Here is a 19138-nt window from a genome sequence, read left to right on the forward strand (position 1 = left end):
GGTGAAGCGCGCGCGCGCACACACACACACACACACACACACACACACACACACACACATACACAAAATGAATAAATAAATAAATACTAAATAAATAAATAAATGGTAAGCCCCAAGTGAGCAGCTGCAGCAGTGGTCACTGGGAGTGACGTCAGGAGCCTACATGCTGCACAGGGTGACCGCAGGGGCATTACCACTATAGCTTACAGTTTGCCATCACATATCCAGACTTGTCAGTAGAGTCAAGGCTGCTTGGTCAGCTGGAAATAAGGATAAACAGATTATACAGGACCAGCAGATGAAAGACCCCAGAGCCCTGCTCATGTGGGAGAAATCCTTAGATACAAGCCCAAGTCAGGTAGAAGAGAGCTACCTAGGCCCCAGGCCCCAGAGCCCACTGCATAAGGCTGCATGGAGCCCTGAGCCCATCCCCACCACACAGACACAAAGGCCTGGAGGGTGAAGACAGAGGGCCTCCACCATGGTGGGCCTGAACACAAAGGCACTGGCATAAAGGGTGATTGGAAGGCGTAGGGAACTGGGGAGAGAGTTCCAAGTGAAAGGCCTGGCAGGACCACCCAGAACATGAGAAACACTGGGCAGACTGCAGAAACAGGGCCAGTTACAACTCCCCAAGGATGCACCAAAGATATGGGACACACAAGATGATGATGATGGTGGGGATTGTGGTAGTGGTGTGGTAATGGCAGTGCTGCTGCTGGTGCTGGCGCTGGTGGAGGTGGTGGTGGTGGTGATGGTGGTGGTGGTGGTGGAGGTGGTGGAGGTGGTGGTGGTGGTGATGGTGGAGGTGATGGTGGTGGGGTGGTGGTGGTGGTGATGGTGGTGGTGGTGGAGGTGGTGGTGGTGATGGTGGTGATGGTGGTGGTGATGGTGGCGGTGGAGGTGGTGATGGTGGTGGTGATGGTGGTGGAGGTGGTGGTGGTGATGGTGGTGGTGGTGGTGGAGGTGGTGGGGGTGGGGGTGGGGGTGGTGGTGATGATGGTGGTGGTGGTGATGGTGGCGGTGGTGATAGTGGCGGTGGAGGTGGTAGTGGTGGTGGTGGAGGTGGTAGTGATGATGGTGGTGGTGATGGTAGTGGTGATGTAGTGGTGGCAGTGGCGGTGGCCGTGGCGGTGGTGGTGGTGGTGGTGATGATGGTTTTTACATTTATTTATGTGTCAGGGCATGCATGTCCATTGCATACATATGGAGGGCAGGTAGGAAGTAATTTCTCTCCCACTGTGTGGTTCCCATGGATCAAAACTCAGGTCATCAGGCTTGGTAGCAAGCGCCCTTTTATCCGCTGAGCCATCTTGCTGGCCCAATACGAAAGATTCTGATCGCACCCTGACCCAGCCACCTTCAAAGCTCTTCCATACCCCTGGCCCTGGACAACCATGGTAGGCACTTACTTAGCCTATGTCTCCTGCTGCCAGCCATCCTGTGACAGGTATCAGTGACCTTGATCAGAGGTTAGAGGTGAGGTGGGCCCTCTACCTCCTTCAGGTGCTTCAGAGATGAAAGGAGAGTGCGCCGTGTGGATAGAGGGAAAACCGGAGTCATCCCTAGCCCTCAGTACGCCTATGTCACCAACATCATGACCCTACCTGAGAACCCAGGTTGGATGTGGAGACCAGCTCTCACTGGATTCATGGTCACAAACCCGTCTAGGCATCATATGCTCTATGGACTAGGTCTGAGGGCACCAATGACCAGGACAGGCATAGAAAGGCTGATCCCAGAATCCTGGATGACAGAGGGTGTGGCCCTGGTGAAGGGTGTGTCCCAACAAGGCTGTTGGGCAGGCAGGGCAGGCCAGGCAGGCCTGGGAGGAGTTTCTGGGCCTCTGAGAAGCCATGCTTCGGCAGCAGCAATAGTCCAAGGGGTCTGGGCTGCCCCAGATGCTGAGAAGAGGACAGCAGAAGGCTGCAGACCACACTGAGGCAGGACCTCATCCAGCCCAGAAACTACAGTGTGTACTGAGAAACCAAAGCAACGCACCAGCCCAGTGGGCCCTGCCAGCTGCCCAGAGCCACCAGGGAGGTGAGCTGTGTGGGTGTGGGTGTGCATGCTTGTGGGGCTGGCTCAGGAATAGAATGGTGTCTGAGCCGGGGCCCCTAGACAGCAACAGGGTGGGGTAAAACTCGCTGCCAAGAACCAGCATCATGCTGTCCCCATCAGCCTTCTCCACCTGTGTCTGGACTCCCTACTTACCGCAGAGGGTCTCAGGCCCACGGCAAGCCTTTGCCCACCTTTAAGTGAAGGGCCCCCAGGTCCACACCCAAGTCTGGCATCTGGCTCTGGGGCAAAGTCAAGCACGGACAGGCCCTGACAGGTACTCCAAAGACTAAGAGGACGGTCTGGAGAGGGAGGTGGGCACAGGAGTGGAGAGGGGGCACAGCTTGCAGAAGAAGTAAGGAGCAGGTTCCACACATCGCCAGGATGGCCTACCATGGGGTCTAGGGACATTGGGCACAAACAGACCATAGTCATTCCCATGGATGGAAGCCAGCACTCCACCTGCACTCTGTCTGACAGAGTCAGCTTTCTGGGCCTTCCTCCCTTTCTCAAGGCTGATCTCATCCAAGAGAGAGGCACATCTGGCCTCCAGGAGGTGCTGCCTATGCATTCTAGACTCAGCAGGTATATTGGGAAGCCCCCGAGGGAAGGGGTAGCTGTATGGTTCCCCAACATAGAAGGCTTCCAATCTAGACTCATCACCCAGGCTTTCTGGAACCTATAGAGGAGGTAGGGAGAGACACCCATGACCTCTCGACGCACCTGAGCACCTTGACCCACAAGGGCTCTTGGCTTCCGACTCCACCCTGCCACACCTACTGAATCAAGGCCAGAGCTCTGGTGGAAACAAACCTCCTTGTGATCATAGTGGACACTAGCAGGGGATCCAGAGGATTTGGACCTGGGGTCAGTGGACGCTAAAGTCATGCTGCCTGCTCTGCAGGAGCTGACTTGGACTTGTCGGCTCAGCCAACTGATACCCCTAGCAGGTGGTAGCCTCGAAGCCCCAGGGCAAACAAAGCCTGACCTCTACTCTAGAGAGCGACTAGAGAGCTAACATACTTGTCACTGGTCAGCCTGAAGCCAGGGGTGGGAGCCTCAGCAAACATCAGAAGTGGGGACCATGGGGCAGGGTTGGAAGTGAGGAACAGGCAGAGTGACTGTCCCACCTCCCCTGTTCTCTCAATACAGCTTTCCGGGTTGGCCAGGACTCTGGTGTCCTGGTCACAGAGAACAGTGGTCAGAGGTTCCTCTGCCCCATCTGGGCTAGCAGGTCTATCCTGATATGGGTGTGGTCAGAGTCCAGCCTTTTGTCAGTGTGGCCTGTGATACTGGCCTTTGGTGAGGCCTAACTCAGTAGTGTAAAAGAGCAGGAACAAGGGGCCAGCTAGCTTCTCTCTCTCTTGCTGTTCTGCCCTGGGACCCCTCACTTCTCCAGTCCCAGCTCCCTGGTGGTATCTGACCTCAGCATGGTGCAGCCGCCTGTCCTTCAGCTCTCAGGGTGTGGTCCTATGTGGGGAGTGTGGACCCCCTCTCCAGTTGAGCTAATTGTCAAGCCCCTTCCCTGGTCCCAGAGCCAAACAACAAACATGGTCCCAAGCCCTAGCCACGGCAGAGATGTGTGTGCCAAACACACACTGTGTACCCAGCAGAGGTTCATCTCTACCTCACCTGCCCCAGTTGTGAGCCAGGAAAGGGCCTCCATTACCCAGGAGGATGTCGTCATCTCCAGTAAAGCCCATTACAAAGCTCGGCAGTGGTGGCACACACCTTTAATCCCACCACTCTGGGAGACAGAGGCAGGTGGGTCTCTGAGTTCAAGGCCAGCCTGGTCTACAGAGCGTAGGCCACAGTACATAGAGAAACCCCCCCTCAAGAAGAAGAAGAAGAAGAAGAAGAAGAAGAAGAAGAAGAAGAAGAAGAAGAAGAAGAAGAAGAAGAAGAAGAAGAAGAAGAAGAAGAAGAAGAAGAAGAAGAAGAAGAAGAAGAAGAAGAAGAAGAAGAAGAAGAAGGGGAGGAGGAGGAGGAGGAGGAGGAGGAGGAGGAGGAGGAGGAAGGGGAAGGGGAGGAGGAGAAGAAGAAGGAGAAGAAGAAGGAAGAGGAGGAGGAGGAGGAGGAGGAGGAAGAAGAAGAAGAAGAAGAAGAAGGAAGAAGAAGAAGAAGAAGAAGAAGAAGAAGAAGAAGAAGAAGAAGAAGAAGAAGAAGAAGAAGAAGAAGAAGAAGAAGAAGAAGAAGAAGAAGAAGAAGATGATGATGATGATGATGATGATGATGATGATAAAGCCATTACAGAGCTGGATGTCCTGACCCCTCTTACCATGCATGAATGATACCCTCACAGCTTGCCCATGACCATAAAGCTTAGGATCCCACTGGGAAGATGCTGCAGTCACTATAGGTGTCCAGCAGGGGGCAGACACTGCTGAAGAGGGAATTAGGGGTTGGGGCAATCTTGATGGCCAGGAATGAGTGGGGTTTCTGTGCCTTGCCAAGAAGGTAGGTCAAACTGTATCTCCTTTTTTTTCTTCTCAGCAGCTCAGAGGCAGTCATAGCTAACCTATGTTGAGAATTCTAGAGTGACTGACCGGCCTGATGATCAGAAATGTCCCCACATTACCCTGCCAAGATGGAGAGGACAAGAAAAAAAGAAGCCTGTGCCAATAGGAATAGAGGCCAGCTGGGCAGTCCAGTTCCCGACTAAACCCACTTTGCATGTGGCAAAACTGAGGCTTAGAGAGGCAAACGTGGTCACAGGCAGGCAGGATAAGGCTGAGAGCTGAGGTCACTTCTGGAAAAGACTGCATGAAGTTGAGTAGAGATGGCAGGAGGCATCACAACTCTTGCCTTCAAGGCCTGGGTTAGGCTTAGACAGACTCTGCAAGGCCTTCCTGGATTGGCAGAGCTAAGCATGAACAAACCAGGGGTGTGACACCTATGAGGACCACACTGGCAGCCATGACTGAAGGGGCTTCCCAAGTGTCAAGGACACCTCTGACTGATGCTACTGGCCCTGTTCCTAGCAGGCAGGCCTCCCTGCCTTCCAGGCTCTCTGCATAACACCCTCTTCCTAGAAGCCCTTTGATGCCAGGCAGGGAAGTCCTCCTGATGTCATGACATAGTGCTTCCTGTTGTTGCCTCATCATTCTGTCCAATGGACTGAGGTAGAACGTAGGGGTCACCTCTTGTGCTGGGTTCTGGGAACAAAGCAGTCAAGGGCCAGAGAGGCCTCCGTTTCCCTTTTTTTGCAGCAGCAGGAGTGGTACACTGAGGTGAATCGCAGTCCCTGCCAAACCTGAAAACCACTGATGCGGTGAACAGAGCTGGCTTTGGCCTTAAGCACTGCTACCGAGGTCGACGGTCTGTCCCCACACACTGAATGGTGTCTCTGTGGGGCAGAGTGGAACTTGGAGGGTTGGGGGAAGCACCTTCCGCACAGTAGCAACTCCCTTCGGAACAGCAACTCCAGCCAAGAGGAGACCCTCAGGCCAAGGCCATTGTAACTGGGCCACAATTATTAGGGATCCAGGCACAGTGCCAGGTTCCAAAAACTCCTACTAAGGATAGATAAACACACAAACAGATCTCAGAAGAAAATGTACTGAGATGAGATTGGGGAACATTGTAACTAAACAGCCGGCCTCATGAAGGCAGATGTATCTGGGAGAAGAGCTGGCCTATGGCTCAGATAAGGCCTGCATATCAGGAACGGAAGTTGCATAAGAAGTCAGGGAAGGACCTCCACGGCACTCACAGCCTTGGAGAATCTATGGTGAGAAAACATGGATGGAGCAGTCCAGGAGCAAGGGATTGGCAGATTGCTGGAGTTTGCTTCTGGAGTATCCCAGACAAATGATAAGTCCCCCGGTGGCCACATCCCAACTCCAACAGGAAAGTGGCCTGAAGCCCTGTCTACTAAGTCATCGGTAGGGTCAGAAGACACAAAGGACCAGAAGAGTGGGTACATCATGAAGTACCCAGAGTGTTATGACCCTTATGGGCCCAGAGCAGATCTGAGAGCCACAGCCCCCACCCACTCTAGAAACCAGGGTAGGTGAGCTTCTCTCCATAGAAGTGTTACATGCCAGATTCTTCCAAACCCTTTTGAAGTGCTAGAGATGGACCCAGAAAGCTAAACAAGTGCTCTACCACTGAGCCATGCCCCAGCCCCTCACTGGGGGATTCTAGGCAGGGGCTCTACCACTGAACCACACTCTAGCCCCTCACTGGGGGATTCTAGGCAGGGGCTCTACCACTGAGCCACGCCCCCAGCCCCTCACTGGGGGATTCTAGGCAGGGACTCTACCACTGAGCCACGCCCCCAGCCCCTCACTGGGGGATTCTAGGCAGGGGCTCTACCACTGAGCCACGCCCCCAGCCCCTCACTGGGGGATTCTAGGCAGGGGCTCTAATGCTGAACTACAATTCCCGCACACAGTTTACATTTTATTGTAAGATAGGGTCTCATTAAATTGTCCAAGCTGGTCTTGAACTTGCTTTGCATCCTAGGATGGTCTTGAATTATCTTGTCTCAGATTCCCAAGTGGCTGGAACAACAGGCCTGTGCCATGAAGTTTGGCTAAATTTCCCCATCTTTTTTTTTTTTTTTTTTTTTTTTTTTTTTACTCCTGGGTTCGTTCATTCATTCATTCATTCATTCAGTGAGACAGGCTTTCATATAGCCCAATTTGGACTAAAACGGTTCTGTATCAGGGATGACCTTGAACTTGTAATTCTCCTGCCTCTACCTCCCAAAGGCTGGGCTAACAGGCATGCACCACAATGCCTGGTTTATGCAATGCAGGAAATGGAACCCAGAGCTTCATGAATGCTAGGCAAGCACTCTACCCACTGAGCCACATCCTCAGTCCTGCCCAGTTTTAAGTGCACAAATCTGGAGCAGCGGGGACACCCACACTAACCACCACTTTGTCAACCTGTGAGTCAAAACCCCTTCGGAGTCAAATGTCCTTTTCACGGGGGTCGCCTAAGATCATCCCAAACACACAGATATTTACATTACAATTCATGACAATAGCAAAATTACAGCTATGAAGCAGCAACGGAAATAATTTTGTGGTTGTGGGGTCACCACAGCATGAGGAACTATATTAGGGTCTAAGCATGAAGGTTAAGACGTACTATTCTAGACCTTTCTCACCACCCAGAAAGAAGCTCTGTGTCAGGTGAATCCTCAGGGCCTTCTCCCTTGAGCTTGCAAAGCTCACGCAGACCCCTCGTCCTCTGTCCCTTCCTGCTCAACAGCTTGACTACCTAGTGCCAGCAGGTGAAGGGCACCTGCCAGCCACGCAGTTCCTGGAAGCCAGCTGCTGCTGAGCAAACAGCCCCAGCGGGATAGAGTGTCGCCAGGGGCGGGGACGAGCCTCAGCTTCTCCTCCCTCCGCCCCTCCCTCAGCCTGAAGCCCAGGTGGGCCACTGGCCAGGTGAGGCCCTGTGTGCCTTTCCTAGCCTAGCGCTACCCTCCTGAGGCCAGCCTTGCCCCAACCTGAAGCTGGGTCTCCACTGGGGGGCCACATGGCCTAGTGAATGACCAGCCAGGCTTCCCCAGAGGAGGCTAGGCCTCCAAGGCCCGGGCCAAAGAGCTTCCTGCTCACAGAGGTAGGCTCCCGCCCCCATGACAGACAACTGAGGGTAAGAAGGAGGTCCAATGTCGCTGTCTTCCTGCAGGTACAGACTCTATCTCTTGCCGCCGGGGCTTGTGAGACCCTGAAGAGTACTTGGTCAGGGTCAGAGGCAGGCGGAGGTTGGGTGGGGGTGGATGGCACCGGAGGCGGAGGATGGGGAGGGAGTGGATCACCGTCCCCTGCAGGAAGGTGTGCTTACTGATCTTCCTTCCGGGATGCTCCAGGCAGCTGGATCTCCAAGTGCCAGCCCAAGGCAGAAAAAAGCTATAGGGTTTTTGTTTGTTTGTTTTGAGTTTAAGTTTCTTCGGAGATTTTTTTTTTCTTTTCTGAAACAGAGTAACTAGATAGATCAGGCTGGTCCTTGTGTTAACAGATTCACTGCCCATCTGCCTGGGCCTCCCAAGTGCTGGGATTACAGGGGTGTGCCACCAACCCTTGGTTAAAAGCAGTCTTAGACTCCTGTGAAGTTGCCGGCTGAGAGGCAGGGTCCGAAGGAACCTGAGGGGGCTTGTTAACCCAGGATCAGAGCCCACAACTGCTCAGAGTCAGGAGAACCAATGGGAAAATCAGACCCAGACTCGCACAAAGGGTGGCCATGGTGGGCCCCCAGGGAAGCCTCTTTGGATGATGGTGCTAGGGGTGGTGGCCAGGCAGGCAGAAACTGCATTGGGCAGGACCAGGCCTGAGGTGACACCCACATGGCCTTGCCCACCTCCTGCCCCACCTCCTGTCCCTCACACTCCCACGGGAGCCTTCACCCGGGTTCTCACTCCTCTGCTGGCTTCTGCAGATGAGGAATGCATCAGGGTTTCTGAAGACAGCTGGAGCCCCCCTTGTGTCAGCGACCTGGCTTCCGCCCAGCCCCCCTCCGGCAATGCCCATGGTGGCAGCCGGGCCACAGATGGAGCGCGTGGACAACGGCTCGCAGGGGGCCCCCCAGCTCTTCCTCACCAGCGCATTGGCCCGAGGCGTTTCAGGCGTATTTGTATGGACTGCTCTGCTGCTAACCGGCCACCAGGTATGCACACCCCCAACCCCTAACCCTTCTGAGCCTGGACCGATACTGTGAACAGCTCCAGGGACAGCTCCCAGCACCAGACACCCAGGCATGGTGTCCGACTATGGCCCTTCCCCAGGGCTAGCATGCAGGGGTCAAGCCTAAGGTGGGAGGTCTCTGCCAGGCACAAGGCAAATTGCTGGGTGGGCATTCCCAGGCATGTCTGAGGCCCTTCACTCTACTCCCCTTGGTCAGTGCCTGGTCCCAGTTCACAGACAAAAACACCAAGGCTCGGAGATGACTGGGGCTTTCCAGACGCACACGGCTGACAGAGAAAGGGCCTTTTCCCTCCAGAAATGGCTAGGGCTCAGACCTTGCTCTATAGAGAACCTCACGCCCACACAGGGAGTTTGGCGGGGGTGGGGGGGGGTGGTGGTGAGGACTGAGACCAATAGGAACTGGGACAGTGGAGAACAGGAAGTGAGAGATGGGGAGCTAGGAGAGTAGGGGGCAAGGAGCTGGGGATGGGGGGTAGGCAGGCATGGAGTAGAGAACTAGGGAATGGAAGATAGGCAGCAGGAGTATTGGGGGTGGGAGGAGCTGGGGAGATGGGGCCAGAGAATGGAAGAAGTGGAGCCTGGTTAAGGGAGCTGAGAGCCCCGAGCTCTCTGGAACACCCACTTGGCATCATGGAAGGGCCTAAGTCAGTAGGTGAGCTGGGGGCAGGAAGCAAAAGCAAACACCTCTGCTTGTGACAGACACCTGCTGGCTGGTACCTGTCCAGGTGTCCCTCAGTAACCAGGATACAAGGGAGAAAGAGCCATGCCTGAGGGTAGGCCAGGCCAGTCTTAGCCACAGAGGTGGCTGGCACGAGGCCCGCTGTCAGGGTCAGCAGGAAGATCTCTGGGAGGGGGAGCAGCTAGGCAGAGAGAGGATCGATCCTTCCATTACCGATAGAGAAACTGAGGCAAAAGACGGCAGCAGCTTGCCAAGGTCACCAGTCATGCGGTGCCAGCCTGGGAAAGGTCTCTTGTTGGCTGGTCACATCGTGTCCTCCCTCCACAGCAGCTGGGTAAGGAGGAAGGAGCTGATAAAGAGCTGGTCTCTGACGCCAGTAGCCTTCGCACCACCCCACGCGGCCCCTGTGTGCACACACAACTCCCTCTAACAGAGTAACTCCCTCCATGCTACACAGGGCACCTCCCCAAAGAGCCTTCACCACAGTGACCTGGAATGGGGAGGAGGCACCCAGCTCCCAGATGGCTTCCTCTGAAAGACCCTAGAGGCATAGGCTGATCCAAGAGGGTCGGTCACAAGCGAAGGCTGTTCTGAGGTCTGTAGCAGGTTTAAGACCAGTCTTAAAGAACAAATCAGTGACACCCCCCCCCCACACACACACACATCTCACACGGGATTAGCAGAGTGCGAGTGAGTGCCCACGAGGTCCTGGGTTCTGTTCCTGGAACTGAGGTGAGGTAGGGCATGTCCCTGTTCTGTTTCTTGTAGAAAACTACAGAAAATACAGACAGCTTCAAGGTGAACAGTATCACCTTCCTGGAGTTTTGTTTTGTTTTGTTTTTTGTTCTATTCTGTTCTGTTCTGTGACAGCGTCTTGTAGCCTGGGATGGCCTCAAACTCCCTATGTAGCAGAGGATAACCTTGATCTCCTCATCTTCCTGCTTCCACTTCCCAAGTATTGAGATGGCGGGTGTGCAGCATTTACCCTGTTTATATGGGGCTGGGGGAGAAGCCCAGGCTTCCTGCATGCTAGGTAGGGACTTCACCTCATCCCCAGCCCTTGCCTTCCATTTTTGTCAGGCACGTGTGACACTTGACACCCTGTTTGGTTTCCTACTCTGATCTCAGGTAACCTTACCCTATCAGGGAGCTGCATGTCTGAGCATCACTTTTACCAACTATATAGTATTCCTTTACCCACGGGCTCTATGGTGTAACCAGCCCTCCCCGTGATGAGCGTAGCTTCGGTATTTAATACAGTTTCTCGTGTTGTGGTGACCCCAAGCATAAAATTATTTTGTTGCTACTTCATAATTGTCACCTTTCTACTGCTAAGAATCTTAATGTAGATATCTGATATGCGATGCTTCAAGGGGTCGAAACCCACTGAGAATCACTGGGCTACATAGTCACACACACACACATCTCAAAACCAACAACAGCAACCTTTTTTTTTTGGAGCTGGGGACTGAACCCAGGGCTTGCGCTTGCTAGGCAAGAGCTCTACCACTGAGCTAAATCCCCAACCCCTAACAGCAACCTTTTTTGTTTGTTTTAATTTCTTCCCTTTTGAAAGATTTTAGACGGTGATGAAGAAGCAAATAAGAACAAAGATTGGCTGGTTTCAGCCTTTTATGTGTCCTTCAAAACAGGAAATGGGTTAGTAGGGAAAGTGTCTGTCATGTAAGCCTGGGACCTGAGTCAATATAGCAGCCACCGGGCTGGAGAGATGGCTCAGCGGTTAAGAGCACCCGACTGCTCTTCCAAAGGTCCTGAGTTCAATTCCCAGCAACCACATGGTGGCTCACAACCATCTGTAAAGAGATCCGATGCCCTCTTCTGGTGTGTCTGAAGACAGCTACAGTGTACTTATATATAATAAATAAATAAATCTTTAAAAAAAAAATATATAGCAGCCACCAAAAAACTCCTGGCACGGTGGGACACATCTGTATTCTCGAGGAGGGGTGACCCATCAGATCCCGGAGAGTCATCAGCCAGCTCTAAGTTTAGCCAGATCAATTGCTCCAAGTTCAGTAAGAGATCTTGTCTCATAAAACCATGAGGGTGGCGTCCGAGGAACGACGCTAGAGGTGGCAAGAGGAAAGGAGGACTAGATGTGTGTCCTGTGGTCGCGCGTGTGCCTTCAGATCCCCTAAGTAGGGGTTGGAGAGGTGGCTCAGTTAAGAGCACTGGCTGCTCTTGCAAAGGACCAGCACCCATGTTGGGTACTTCACAGCTGCAGGTAACTCTAGAAGCCGGAGGATCTGACACCCTCTACTGACCTCCATAGGCACTGCATGCGCATGTGGCCTATACTCACGCAGATGCCAAACTGCCTAACGGTTTTATTTGCTCATCACAGAAATTTTTTTGTCTTTGTGGTGCCGGGGATTGAACCCGGGCCTTCACACATGTCAGGCAAGCGCTCTCCCAGCAAGCTACACCCCGGCCCACTGATACAGTGTTAAAGGGCTGAAGATATAGTTCAGTGGGACTTGCTTAGCCTTTGCAAAACTTTGGGTTAAATTAAATAACAAATGCTGGCTATGGTAGCTCATACCTTTAATCCCAGTACTTAGGAAGCAGAGGCAGGCAGATTTCAATTAGTTCAGGACTAACTTGGTCTACATGGTGAGTTCCAGGTCAGCCAGAGCTACATAGTGAAACAGGTGTAACCTGTCTTAAGAGGAAAAATAAAATTAAAAAAAAATATATATATACATACATATGTATGTATATATATATATGTTGGGGATTTAGCTCAGTGGTAGAGCGCTTGTCTAGCAAGCGCAAGGCCCTGGGTTCGGTCCTCAGCTCTGGAAAAAAATATATATATATTCATATTTTTACTACATATTAGTATATAGTAAGCATTATTTAATTTGGAGAGGGCACGTTCTAGGGATTGAATCCGGAGCCTCACGCCTGTTAGGCAAAGACTCTACCTTAGCCATGCCTCTGCCCTTCAATGGGTAGGTTCTTCACCAATGAGGCATTCCCCCAATCCTCCTGTGGGTGTGTGTGTGTGTGTGTGTGTGTGTGTGTGTGTGTGTGTGTGTGTGTGTGTGTGTGTGTGTGTGTGTGTGTGTGTGTGTGTGTGTGTGTGTGTGTGATCTTCCTTTTAGGGACAGTATGACTTGCTTATTTGGCTGGCCAGTAAGCTTCGGAGAGTCACCAGGCACTACCTTCCCAACACTGGGATTACGTGCGTGCGTGCGTGCGTGCGTGCGTGCGTGCGTGCGTGCGTGCGTGCGTGCGCGCGCGTGCCATTGCACTTAGTTTTGCTCCTGAGTGCTGGAGATTTGAATTTAGGTCCTTAGGTTTGCAAAGCAAGATTTTTATCAACTGAACCACCTCTCTGGTCCTACTTTCCAGTTGGAGACAGAGATGCTAAGTTGGTCCTGGCTCCCATGAAGCCCCTGTCAGAAGCGAGTCTCACTTTTCACCTACTATGTGTGCTATATTCCCTCTGATTACTTCCGCTCTATACTCATCCTGTGCTCAGTAGAATATCAGGCAGTGTGGGAAAGAGAGAGCAGCCTAGAGCTCTGCCTGGCTCTGGTCCTCTCCCGTTTGCCTGGCACCCATGCGGTGGACAGCCGGGCCAGGAACGGGGACAGGGGTGCCACTGGGACTGCTCTGCCACAGATCTACTCCCACCTGCGTTCCTACACCGTCCCGCGAGAGCAGCGCTTCGTCATCCGCCTCCTGTTCATTGTGCCCATCTACGCCTTCGACTCATGGCTCAGCCTCCTCCTCCTGGGGGGCCATCCTTACTACGTCTACTTCGACTCTGTGCGAGACTGCTACGAAGGTGAGACCCCAGGCTGGGCCCGGAGGAGCTGAGCAGGGGTGGGGGACACGTGGGATTACACACCCGTGCCCACTTCCCCCGCCACCCACAAGGGGGCTCCACTTCCTTCTCTCATCTGGGACCTGCTTCAGGGGTCTGCAACCTCCATGTCTAGGACTCATAGTCTGAGTCTGCTCACCCGCTTCCCTGGGTTTGCCAACTGTATCTGATGGGAATCTTGCATGCGAGGGTAGGGGGAGAGGGTCCATGACTGACCTTCACTGTCACCACTCTGTCCCTTTGCAGCATTTGTCATCTACAGTTTCCTGACCTTGTGCTTCCAATATCTGGGGGGCGAGAGCGCCATCATGGCTGAGATCAGAGGCAAACCTATCAGGTAAACCCATCCCCCAGGCCCTGCCCTAGCCAGACCCGGCCAGGCCACACTGGAGAACCCCCGGGTTCTCTACTCGTAGCCTTACCGACTTCTTCCGCATGCCCAGGTCCAGCTGCTTCTATGGGACCTGCTGCCTCCGTGGTATGTCCTACTCCATCACTTTCTTACGCTTCTGCAAACAGGTGAGGGGGTCTGCCCACCACGCCCCAGGCCCTGGCTCCGCCCCATCCCAGCCCCTCCCCCCGTCTCACGCCCTTCCCCTCCCCCTCCCAGGCCACACTCCAGTTCTGCATTGTGAAACCCGTTATGGCGCTGATCACCATCATCCTCCAGGCTTTTGACAAATACCACGATGGCGACTTCAAGTAAGGAGGCTGTGAGCAGGGGTCTCACTGGGGGCCGTGGGAGGCAGGGTTCCCCCTTCTTCAAGCGCCCCACCACCACCACCTCCAGCAGTAGCTCAGTTGGTAAAGTATTTATCTAGCGTACATGAGTCTCAGGGTATGGTCCATCCTCAACTTCGTATGAACCCGGTGTGGTGGTGCACACCTGTCATCCCAGCACTTGGGAGGTAGATGTAGGAGTGCTAAAAGCTGGAGGTTATCCTTGTCTGGGTAACACCTTTGAGGCCAGCCTGGGCTACAGGAGGAAGGCCTCACAAAAACAGTGACAACAAAAAGACATTGCTAAGTTTGTGGGAATGCCCAGGGCAGGCGACAGCTCTAGGAGAGGGACCTGAACCATGTCCTGCTCCTGACAGAACTCCAGGCCTCCAACCACTGTGCCCATTGATATTGCCTAAGGCCCTGGGGAGAGGACCTAAGCTCTTCTAGGGTTGTGTTGCCCAGCCAGGAAGAGGACGGGCAAAGAGGATGTGTATGAGGAGCAGGGATCACTCTAACCAGCAGTTCTCTGACCCAGCATCCACAGCGGCTACCTGTACGTGACCCTCGTGTACAACGCCTCTGTTAGCCTGGCTCTCTACGCTCTGTTCCTTTTCTACTTCGCTACCAGGGACCTCCTGAGACCATTCGAGCCAGTACTCAAGTTCCTCACCATCAAAGCCATCATCTTCCTCTCCTTCTGGCAAGGTGTGTGAGCCTGGCGGGTGAAAGCGTGGGGCCAGGACTGGCATCCCTGGAAAATGGGTTCAAATCTTACCTCTATCCCAGCCCTGTGTGCCTCAGCTTCCCTGACCTTACCAAAAGTCAGTGAGTCTGCTGCTCCGCTTAGAGCTGGAAGAGCCTGGAGTGGGGGACACAGTGAGGTCTGTCAACAGGTGGAGGCTATACCTCAGCTTCCAGAGACTTGGTCCCTGCTGAGCCCCCAGCAGGCCATGAGAACTCAGTCCCCAATATGGAAGAAAAATGAAGAAGGCAGCAGCTAAGAGCAGGAGTCCCCTGGCCCAAGTTAGATATGTCAGGGAGAGCACCCAGGAACCCTGACTTTGAGGTACACAGCCCTTTTTAATCATAACGTCCACCAATACGGTCAAGACCAAAGACACTCTGGGCTCAGGCTAGCCCTTTCCCTGGTACCCCGGACTTCAGTAGGAACTGTGGTAAGGCTTAGCTCCCATCCACGGATGGGGCCTGAGGGCTTGTCACTGTCCCTAGGAATGCTGTTGGCCATCTTGGAGAGGTGTGGGGTCATCCCTGAGGTCCAGGCCGTGGACGGCACCAGGGTTGGGGCTGGTACCCTAGCCGCTGGCTATCAGAATTTCCTCATCTGTATTGAGATGCTGTTTGCCTCCCTTGCGCTGCGTTACGCCTTCCCCAGCCAGGTGTATTCAGAAAAGAAGAACTCACCAGGTGAGCCGGGCCCCACAGCCGTGATGTCTGGCATCGATCAGGGGACATCCCCATGGGTATCTAAGCCAGGGTGATGATGAGCTCTGAAAGATGTGGGATTCGTTAGTGCTTGGGGAAGGTGTCAAGAGGGGCTGGGTTGGCTACTCTACTGTGTGCGCCATAATGGCCGCGTGGCTGGTTTCTACTTGCTCAAGGTGGAGGGCAGGAGTCTATTCAAGGATAGGCCCAGAGACCGGTGCTGAGATGCAGGAACTGAGCTCGATCTTGGGTGTCTGAGATCAGCCGCTAGTCAAAGGCGAGGCCTGGACAGCAGGGTCCCCAGACTCAGAGAGCCCAAGGTGGCCTGTGAGAGACACGGCTAAGGGGGCCGGGTAGATGAAGTGGGGTGCTGTGGACCAGAGGACCTATGACTGAGGTTCACACACACTGTCCCCTCCAGCCCCACCAGCTCCTATGCAAAGCATATCCAGTGGCTTAAAGGAGACCATCAGCCCACAGGACATTGTCCAGGATGCCATTCACAACTTCTCACCAGCCTACCAGCAGTATACACAGCAGTCTACACATGAAGCCCCTGGGCCTGGCCAGGGTGGGCACCCATCGCCCAGCACCCACCCTGGCCCAGCCTGTGGCTCTGGAGGTGGTAAGAAGAGTCGCAACATAGAGAAACGCATGCTGATCCCCTCAGAGGACCTGTAGGGCGTGGGGTGTGTGGAGCCTAGCTGGGGTCCAGCTTGCCTAGGTTTCTAGGGTGGGCGAACAGGGTCCCCACCTACCAGCATCTATGGACAGAGGCCCAGCCTCTCCTGAGAGCCTCACTGTGGGACTCCCAGGGCCTCTCTATTCCATGTACAGCCCAGAGTGAAGTCACCTGGGCGAATTGGACAAACCCAAGGACCCAGTGGGATGTCTTATTAACAGCCTGCAGGTGGAGCGGTGGGTTGGCCATTCCTTCCGTGGACAGAAGAGACAGGTGGTTAAATCTTAAGCCATGCAGTGACAGACAGGGATGACCAGGCAAGATTGGGCCCAGTCACCAAAGGCTAGGGAGTCACGTAGCCAGGGCCTGGCTGTGGCTATCTTGGGTGCGTGAAGAAGACCCCTTGCCCTTGCATTTTAATATAGGTGTTTGGCGAAGCTCTTGCAGGGACAGCCTCGCCTATTTAGTACAACAGAGTTGCCAGTGTGCCAGCCTGCCAGCTACTAGCTTCTTATTTATAGATAAACACCTTGCATTTTTCTAGACTTTTGTCGGGCCTTCTGTTCTTATGGGGGCTTGATTCTGAGTGACGATGGGTCTCTCTCTACATTGGTGGTTCACCGTGGCCTGTGGAGCGAGTCTGGGTATCGGGAACAGCTAAGTCACACATCATGATGTGGCTCAGAGCAGTACATGGCAAAGAAGGTGGACTTTGCCACGAGATGACCAGCTCTGTGACACAATGGGAGCTGGGGCAGTCAGGTGACTCTCTGAACTTCAGGTTGGCCCCACCCTAAAGTGGTTTATGAGTCCATGGCACAACCTAGCGTGCCCCGTACAAGGACTCAAGGCTTCGAGCCCGCCTTCTCTCTTGCCTCTTCCTGTATACCAGATCCAGTGCCCAGGAAGTCTGAGATAGGCTCAGTATCCCTAGCTAGACTGGCCTTAGAAACACAGGGGACAAAGGCAGACCAGGCAAGCAGCTGGACAGAAATGCCACCCACCCAGGAACAGTATCCCTTGCCTAGCTGTCAGTTCCCACAGCCTTTAGGAATATCAGACAAAGGGGGTGGAGGGGGTGTTTCCCTGCCTTCTTATTCTCAGGGCCCAGAGATAGGAGGAGTCAAGGCCATTGGCTTCTCCCTGACCCTTCTGGGCTGATAAGATAGACTCTATTCCTTCCTGCACCTGCCTGTAAAAAGCCACCCACACCTACTTATCTGCCTTCTGGGACTGGCAGGCACAGAGGGTGGCCCTCAGCCCACACAGTCAGCAGGGCTGGGAGGGGCTCTGTACTCCCAGAGACCTTCATTCTTGAGCCCATGGCAGGCTCTGTGCCTACCCGCTGGCCTTCAAATATGAGGAATCTTACAACTTGGCCAGCAGGGGGCTGCCTTCCTCTGCCCTGGAGAGGCTATATGGCCATGAACAAGCTAAACAGGTTCCTCTCCCACAAGCCCAGATACAAAGTAGGGCCCTGGACAGTCAGTTGGCATCACTAAATACCCACACATGCACCAGGAACCTCTGTACCCTGGCCCTGGGGAAGCTGTGCTAACCAAAGAAATTAAACAAGTTGCCCAAGGTTACTGAGCCATTAGGGGATGATGCCAGAAGGGGTCACTGTACCTTGCTTCCCTCTCCCCCACCACCTGCATTCAGAGGTGCTTCAGATGAACATGTCACAAAGTAAAGCTGAGCTAGGCATGACATGGCCCCCAGGGCTCTGGTGGCTACAGACTGATTCAGGATCTAGCCCTGTCAGGCTGTTCAAAAAATGGAGGCATGTGACTGGAGTACCAGGGAGGGGAATGGGGCTTCAGTCTCATCATCACCAGGAAATGGGCAAGTCAAGCCCATGGGGTCTGAGGAGGGGCTGTGCCCTGACACAACCTTCTGCCATTTCGTGTGCAGGTGTGTATGCATGTGTGCAAGTTTTTGAGACAGGATTTCTTACTGAACCGTAGAGCTTCACCAATTTGGTTCTGCTTGCTGGCCAATGAGCCTCAAGGATCTGCTTTTACCCCTAAAATTGCTGGGATTATGTCAGTGTTGGGATCCAAACACAGGTCCTCAACACTTACATGGCAAAGTATGGAAACTGAGCACTACAATTACGAAGATACTCCTTGAGATAGTATCTTTGTAGCTCAGGCTGGCCTGGACTCACTATGTAGCCAAGGCTGACCTCAAACTATGTAGTCAAGGGTATCCTTGGACTTGGGAGTGATCTGGCCACTTCATCCTCCTAAGTACTGGGATTTACAGGCATGAGGTACCATGAACGGATCCTGCCATCTTGAACTTGTCCTGATCACTGTACTGCCTAGACCTGGGGCAGGCATGCAACATGGATAGACAAGACCTTCTTTATAGTCCATCTGCCCAGAGGCTGGTCACCACCCAGGGACAGAAGTAGGCTATAGGCTGGGGACAGGGGATTCTGGAGTCAGTTGTAGAGAAATCTGGCCTAGCTAGAGACTGTTTCTGTCTTGAAACTCATCAAGTAGGCTAGGCCAGCTGGCCCGTGAGTACCAAAGATCTACTTGTCTCTGCTCCTACAACACTGGGATTACAAATATGTACCTGCCTTTCTAGGGATTGAACCCAGGTCCTCATGCTTGCAAGGCAAGCGCTTTACCAACTGAGCCATCCTCAGCTCTAGTCAGAGTCCTTAGAGCATTGTTAGTGTCACTGAGCTGAAGCATTGATTGCTCTGTGCCTGGCCCTCTAGCAATGTCCTTTATGTTCACCTGAGACCCTACCCAGCACCACTTAGGGACCAGGGGCCAAGCAGTGACATGGCCCACCCTACAAGGACGGCTCAGATCCCTGAGGCTCCTACAAGTTGCCCTGGCAATCAGAGGCCTTTTTTGGTCAGCATATCCCAGATACCGAGGGACGCCATCTGCAGATGATCTAGGAGTGCAGGTGGAAAGTGTCACCTTGTCATAGTCCCTACATCTTAGGAGACCAGCCTGGGATTGTGACCCGACTCCCAGGGGAGGGCCCGGGTGTACAGAGTAGGAAGCTAGGCC

The 19138-nt window shown here is 53.6% G+C and overlaps 1 protein-coding gene across 3 annotated transcripts; it reads left to right on the forward strand.

The window, feature by feature from the left end:
- Positions 1-1815: 1815 nt before the first annotated feature.
- Tmem184a (transmembrane protein 184A) lies at positions 1816-17686 on the forward strand. 3 transcript variants are annotated; one of them, XM_032886571.1, is made up of 9 exons: positions 1816-2043; positions 8452-8679; positions 13048-13213; positions 13499-13589; positions 13696-13771; positions 13863-13954; positions 14511-14680; positions 15206-15400; positions 15840-16645. In XM_032886571.1, the coding sequence occupies exons 2-9, from the start codon at positions 8452-8454 to the stop codon at positions 16097-16099; spliced, it is 1278 nt and encodes a 425-aa protein (XP_032742462.1). In that variant the 5' UTR covers positions 1816-2043; the 3' UTR covers positions 16100-16645. The 3 variants fall into 3 exon arrangements, with proteins under 3 accessions (XP_032742462.1, XP_032742463.1, XP_032742461.1); XM_032886572.1 differs by lacking the exon at positions 1816-2043 and adding an exon at positions 7320-7635 and having other exon boundaries at positions 14604-14680; positions 15840-17686; XM_032886570.1 differs by lacking the exon at positions 1816-2043 and adding an exon at positions 7327-7635.
- The last annotated feature ends 1452 nt before the right edge of the window (positions 17687-19138 follow it).

Source organism: Rattus rattus, chromosome 16, assembly GCF_011064425.1.
Source record: "Rattus rattus isolate New Zealand chromosome 16, Rrattus_CSIRO_v1, whole genome shotgun sequence".
NCBI lineage: Eukaryota > Metazoa > Chordata > Mammalia > Rodentia > Muridae > Rattus > Rattus rattus.